At 40.5% G+C, this 7,501-nt stretch overlaps 1 protein-coding gene across 1 annotated transcript in view; it reads right to left on the minus strand.

Moving 5' to 3' along the window:
* Positions 1-7,501, minus strand: part of RSPO3 (R-spondin 3) — a 106,428-nt gene that overhangs the window by 46,088 nt on the left and 52,839 nt on the right. Inside the window, exon 2 of the mRNA XM_015424800.1 lies at positions 3,147-3,338. Coding sequence (XP_015280286.1) covers positions 3,147-3,338 — 192 coding nt within the window. The remainder of the gene's footprint in view (positions 1-3,146; positions 3,339-7,501) is intronic.

The raw sequence follows: 7,501 nt of genomic DNA on the forward strand, positions 1-7,501 counted from the left end.
GATCAGGTCAGATAGAGGAGTAAAACAAGGATGTATCTTGGCACCTCTTTTATTTAATATTTACATCAATGACATGGTACAGTTTTTGTACAAACCTGAATTTCATCCTCCAAAGCTTGCAGATAGACATATCTCGATTTTACTTTATGCAGACAATGCCGTCTTGCTTGCTAGGACCCCTAAGGGACTTAAGAGAGCAATGTCTGCTCTTATGCAATATTGTAATCAGAACTGCTTAGAGATAAATTATATGAAGACTAAAATAATGGCTTTTGCCAATAGGCCTAGGATGTTTAAATGGGTTACTGACTCTCGTACCATTGAACAAGTTTGTTGCTATAAATACCTTGGAGTTGTATTTCAGTCGTCCGGTCATATGAAAGGCCATGTTGATTACCTGTCAGCTAATGCAAAGAAAAGTGCTGGAGCTATTCAAAGGTTCTTCTGGTCCAAAGGAGGTCGTAACTTAGAAGCTGCCATTAAGTTATTCACTATAAAGGTATTACCCAATTATTATATGGAGCTCCTTTGTCTCTCCTGACAAATTTGACCTTATTTGAAAGAACACAATCAAAATTCTTAAGAGCTATTTTTCAAGTTCCAACAAGCGTTTCAAATGCTGCAATCCGTTTAGAGTCTGGCCTGGTTATGGTCGAGGCAAAATTGTGGATTGCTGCATTTTATTATTGGTTAAAATTGATTTTTTTACCCATTGGCCTTTCCCATACTATAATGCAAGATAACTTTGTTCTTTTATGGCGGAAAAAAGATAGAAGATAAACTGGTCTGTTATGGTTTTTCAAAACAGTTTATACTGTCTTTGGGACATGATCAGGCTAGATCAATTCTGAAACAAAGAATATCAGATGTTGAATGACAGATGGACATGAGTAGGATTAGGAGTCCTGTATTTGATGTAAGTACACTTAACAAGATAGTTGTGAGATCTTACATCAAGTATTTAGATATCAGCAATCATATAAGAATTTTTACCTTATTAAGATACAATGCTTTACCTTCAGCCATAATGGAGGCCAGATTTACTAGATCATTGAGGAAAAGTTGTATATGTGGGACAGCATCTGATGAAATATTGGAACATGTAATTTTCTATTGTCTTCTATATCATAATATCAGGGAAGTTTTGATCAAGCCTATAGTTAACTCCTTTCCAGGTCGTAATAGAAGGATACTTTTGTCAATTATGCTGGCAGGAGATAATCAAAAGCTGACTAGGATGGTTGCCAAATTGGCCCGTATGCCCGGGGCCTTGGTTGGTTGGCATACCAAACTAGGAAAGAGATAAAGTTCAGATAGGCCTAAACCTAACTTTTGATCATAATTTTGACTTTATTATTTCTGTATTTCTGTATTTTAAAGTTTTTAGATCCTTATTTATAATTTTAGATGCCATTATATTTTATAATTTTACTGCTCTCTTAACTGTACTTACTTGTCTTCTACTATACTGGTCTATGACCATAATAAACTTGATTGAATTGAGTCCAATACATGGATGGTCGGTATCGGTGGAGGGACTTGGGCCTCTGATATCGATACTGCCGTTGGAGCGTGAGGCACTATAGGAGCATCACCCAGTGCAGGTACCACTTCTTTCCCCTTCTTTGCCACCTTAAGGGACTTAGAGGTGCCCTTCTTCGCGAATTTATGCTCTGTACTTGCCTTAGCCTTCTTTTTGACTGGCGTGGAGGTGGACGATCGTGCCTTTGATGTCGAGGGCTTCAGTGTCGGGCAGTTGACATCGGAGGCAGGTCTCGATGCTGGAGCTGTCGATGTAGACGGTCTCTCCTCCATCGCTGAGGCAGGAGCAAGTGCTGATTCAAGCAGTGCCACTTTAAGGCGTGCAGTACGGTTTTTCCTCGTTTGGTTAGAGAAATGTGCACAGTGACGACAAGACTCTGGTTTGTGAGATTCGCCGAGGCAAAAAATGCAGAGAGTATGATGGTCGGGAGGAGCAAGTTTGCTACCACAACGTTTGCATCTATTGAAAAATCCCCACTTCTTCTCCATAAAGAAGAGAAGTGGAGGGAATGGTTGTGAGGGGGGGGTAGCCCGAAGGCCTGAGGTAAATTCCCCTCAGAAGAAAATAAAGTGGGTTTTTTTTAATTTTGAAGAACAAACAACTAAAACAGAAAAAACAAAGTATGGAAATAATTCCTAAGAGCTTGAGCTGTGAGGTAAAAGCTAACAGCGAACCGATCAGACTGACGAAGAAAGAGGTCTTTCCAACGCGGCGGTAAGAAAGAAACTGGTGGGATGTCTGCGCCCACCCCTCTGAGCATGCGTGGCGGGGTTCCTGTGCATGCCCGAGGGACTGGGCGCAAAAATCCATTAAAAAATAGCTTGCTACAGCACCGCTCGATTCACCGCGTGCGCACTAGATCCCATGGGTGTGAAGCACAGAGACCACGTCGAAGATCTAGCAGTGCACAGTGCAGACTGGCTGCATCTTATGACAACATAAACTTACCTCCCATCCATCTATCCTTGAAGTTGCTGTACAGCCCTTTTGAATTGACTTTCCATTTTTATATATAAAAATTGAAGCAACACCGAATAAATTTTCATACCGTACTTCATACTTTTTTTAAAGGGAGACAGCTGATCAGAAGACTGGGGGAATTGCAAATGAACAGCGAAACCGCATTCGGATTACTGGGTAGTGGGGAGAAGTTGGCCTTACTTTGTAAGGAAAGAACAATTTTTTTAAACATGCATTCATAGACACTAACCACATTGATTAATAATAGTTACTTCACGGAAGCTTTCCTTCTGTGATATTATCTAAAACATGACTTATTTCCAGCTGCTTCTGAAGCCCTGAGGGATAGTCATTGCGGTTAATGTAGATTGCCTAAATTGTCAGTTTTTGCTTTAGTATGTAGAACACAATATATATTCGTTGTCAGTGTGTTATATCATAGTACAGAAAATTATGTACTTTGCATATACATAACATGAGCTTTACCATACAGTGAGGCTCAAATGAACATCTAAAGAAACCCAAGTAACCTTCATAGTTGTGAAAATGTAAAAGTTCAAGACTTTTCATATATCAAATTCAAGAATATAAATTCAACAATATAGCATAACAAAGATAGTTTTGATTTTCAGCCTCAACTTACTTGTACATGCAGTTGGTTCAGGGAATCGTGTCCCATAATATCCACTGGGACAGGAAGTAAGACACACCCCTATCTGTCTCATGCCAATCCTTTCCAGGAAAAAAAAGAGTCGGGGTTTACATGTCAGGCATCCATTGTATTCAGAACATGTTGCGCATCCTCCTGGACAAGGTTGGCTCATGTTGGGATTCACTAAGAAGAAGAAAACATTAAATAAGAAGAAAATGTCACTTAGAATATCTTTTTTAAATAACATTTTTTATAAATATGAATAAACATACAATAGTATAATAACTATATACATTATACAAGTAAAAACAAGAAGTATCATAGCATCAATAAGGAAGAAGAAACTAAACAACTTCCTTTTAAGACAAATATAACTGATCTACATTAGCGTTAATTCAGAATGTCTACCAAAACTAGAGATCAGGTTTCCATTAATTGTTTATGTCTCAGTTTAGCTCTTAATTGTGCAGTCAGTTTAACAATGAATAATAAAATCCATATCCTTTGTAACAATTGTCATTGATTTCCAGAGTTTGGTAAACACAAGTCTTTTGTGACATGTAGATGTAAATCAAAATCATATAAAGATAACTAAAACTAAAGGTTTGATAGAATTTAGTATGGAAAATACATCCCTACTTGTATTCTGCTAATTTGGCAATGTTGATCCATACCACAGTGATCCTGAGGCTGCACTATTGTCTTTATTTATTTATTTCCCTTATTTATACCACACTTTTCTCCCCAATGGGGCCTAGTGTGACTTATAACATTCCCCCCTCCTCCACTGTAACCTCACAATAAGCCTGAAAGCAGGGGTCATTTCGTAGAAAAAGAGGTGCAGGAGCTCATTAGCATCTCATTAGCATAACTTATTTGCATATGCCACACCCCCTGACATCACTGGAAGTGTGTCAGAAGGCAATACCCATCACTCAGGCTCCACTGGACTCTTTTGGATTGCTAGCTATGGAGGGGATGCGCAGATCTGCCCTCACAGAAGAGGGAGAGCTTGTACCTGAATAAACCTTGGCCATAAAGGTGCCACTGGACTGTTTTGGATTGCTATGGGGGGGGGGCCTCTGCAACTTACCTGGCTGCTTCTTGCTCCTTGTGGCCCGGGGCTGCTGGGAGCAGGGGGTGGGGATTGTTGCATGTGCCCGCCCCCGGGCTCTTTACTGCTAGAACTCCACTCCTGTGTGCTCTGGCAGGAAATGACCCCTGGGCCTTAGAAGAGCACGTAAATTATTTTCTAAATACTGCCATAACAATAGTTTAGAGATAAATTACTCCAAAACCAAGGTAATGGTTTTTGCTAAAAGGTCACCAAAATCTTATCACTGGACTCTAAATTCCTCCTCTATAGAACAGGTTTCCAGTTTCAACTATCTGGGGGTTTTGTTCCAGGAAAACGGCTCAAGATCTAGCAATATAATCATGGCAACATTAAAGGCTAGCAGGAGTGCTGGGGCTATCCAGAAATTTTATTGGCACAAAGGGGGTAAATGCGTAATAGCAGCCCTCCATTTGTTCAAGGCCAAATCTCTTAGCCAACTCACTTTTGGTGCCCCTTTTAATATCACTTCAAATTTTAAAAAAACTGGAGACCGTTCAATCTAAGTTTCTGAGAACAGTCCTCCAAGTCCCCCCCTGGTACTTCAAATGCCTTGATCAGAATAGAAACAGGCATGATCCTGGTGGAGATAAGGCTTTGGATGCTGGCCATTCAATACTGGCTGAAACTTTCATTTTTTCCTAGTTGGTTGGCAAGTTTAATTTTCCAGGATACCTTTGTCCCGCCTTGGCTATGGGCCATTCGAAAAAAAAAACTTTCTCACCTTGGCCTCTCAAAACAATTTCTTAGCTCTCTCACATATGACAAAGCGAGAGAGTTAGTGAGACAGAGAATCCAGGACATAGCTAGACAGGAGGATCTTACCAGCTGATGCAAATGGCGAGCCCTCTTAGAACCGCTATATAAGGTAGTGCCTATGCCCTATCTTTTTTATTTAGAAAATCATGAGTTAAAGAGAATGTTTACCCTCATGAGGTCGGATGTGCTCCCCTCAGCAGTTACAGAGGGGAGGTTTAATAATAATAAAAAAACCCTGCTGATCGTATATGTCCCTGTTGCAGTGACGGAATTGAAACTTTAATGCATGTTATATATGACTGCAGGGCATATAGCCACTTTCGTTATATTCTCCCACTGTCTACAACTACTCTATCCTCAACTAGTCAAAAGATGCAATTGCTGAAGAACCTCCTAGAAAGTAGGTGCCCCAAGGTTACAGCTAAAGTTGCCAAATTTGGCTGGTTAGCTGTAAGGACTAGAAAGCTGCTAGTGAAAGGCAAATAGATGTAATTTGCTATAGGACTTAACATGTTTTACTTGCATGCGCTATTCGATACTTCATTTTATTATTTATGTTGTGGTTTTATGAATTTTGACAAATTTAGTTTGACTACTGTATTAGAGTGCTGGCTTTTGCTGTGAATAGATTTGATTTGATAACCCCCCCCCTCCAGCCGCAATTCCGAAATCTTAATGCCATGGAAAATTGCTATATAATGCAGAGGCAGGCACTTGCTGGTGCTGCCATCAGAACAAAGCTGATTTTTATCATACGTGGTAGGTATGAAATAAGGCTGTTTTATTTTGGAATATGATAAGACATAATATTTTAGAAATGTGAAGAATTTCACTCCCCTCTGATCCCAAGACTTTTAAACCATTTATTTATTTATGTAAAGTTTTTCTTGCCTGACTTTTTCCCAAAGCAACTGAAGGTGGAATACAGTATAACAACACATGCAGAGGTCTCTGGAGAGATGACATATAACTTCTCCAAGTAAACAGTGAATAAATAATAAGCAATATTAAAAAAACAATTGCAACTGATAACGAAGCTCAAGACAGTGCATCCACTTGGACTAAATCAAGACCTAGGTTTCCTGACACATTATCAGTGTTGATTTCTCGACACCTACTACCTCTCTGCATATCACACCTAATCCAGTCACACCTTCTGTTGTCATTTGCCTGCTTATGTCATTTGGTATCTGAAATCGCTCCACTTTCTAATATATAGGACAGATGGACGCACATTCTAGCTGTATCTGAAGAAGTGAGCAGTGACTCACAAAAGCTTATACCCTTCAGCAAATTTTGTTCATCTTTAAGGTGCTGTCCATCTTCAAGCAATATTAAAACAAACAGATAAGAATAAAACAAAATCTAAAAACATAGTCAATGAGCCATAAACCATAAATCCCCCTTAACTCAATTACAAGGGTATTTTAAATAATTTTCTTTTACAGTGGTACCAGAATGTTAACATTATGGGGCAATTTCTGACTTCTTTAGAAGAAGAAGGAGGGGATTGGATTTATACCCTGTCCTTCACTTGGAGTCTCAGAGTGGCTTACAAACTCCTTTCCCTTCCCCTCCCCACAACAGACACACTGTGAGATGGGTGGGGCTGAGAGAACTCTGACACAAACTGCTCTTTCAGGAACAGCTGTGCCAGAGCTTGTGACTGACCCAAGGTCACATCAGCAGGTGCAAGTGGAGGAGTGAGGAATCAAACCCGGTTCTCCCAGATTAGAGTTCGCGCACTTAACCACTACACCAAACTGGCTCTTTAGGAAGGCCTATTGCATACCCCAGCAGTGCAACTGAGAAATCACTAGGCCATATGGACAGTGTCCAGACTTGTCCACAGGCTGACACCTGAAACAGGCATTGATTACAACTGCCACAGAGAACAAAGTTTGGGTCCAGTGGCACCTTTAAGACCAACAAAGTTTTATTCGAGGTATATGCTTTCATGTGCACACATACTTCTTCAGATACAAAGAAATGGAGATTAGCAGTCTATGCATATAGGTAGAGTAGAGGGTGAGCAGTAAATTAACAAATTCAAGGACCAAAGAGGAATAACAAACTTAGTTTATATGGTCACCATTTGTTTAGGTTCAATTGGGGAGGGACATAGTGAAGGAAGTAAATATGTCAGAATTAGAGATTGATGGGAGGATGTACTGTGGAATGCTGAGAGCAGTACTTTAGGGAGAGCCAGAGTGATGTAGTGGATAGTGTGTCAGACTAGGATCTGGGAGACCCCAGTTCAAATCCCCACACTACACGGGAGTTGATGGAGGAACCCTGGGCCATCATATACTTTCAGGCAAAGGTCATTTCCTGTGGGAGCGCACAGAAGCGGAGCTCCAGCAGTAAGGAGCCCAGGGGGTGGGCACATGCAACAAGCCCCGCCCCCTGCTCCCAGCAGCCCTCAGTTGGGCCATGAGGAGCAAGAAGCAGCCAGGTAAGTTGCAGAGAGTAC

This window comes from Gekko japonicus, unplaced genomic scaffold (assembly GCF_001447785.1).
Source record: "Gekko japonicus isolate JY-2015 unplaced genomic scaffold, Gekko_japonicus_V1.1 scaffold907, whole genome shotgun sequence".
Lineage (NCBI taxonomy): Eukaryota > Metazoa > Chordata > Lepidosauria > Squamata > Gekkonidae > Gekko > Gekko japonicus.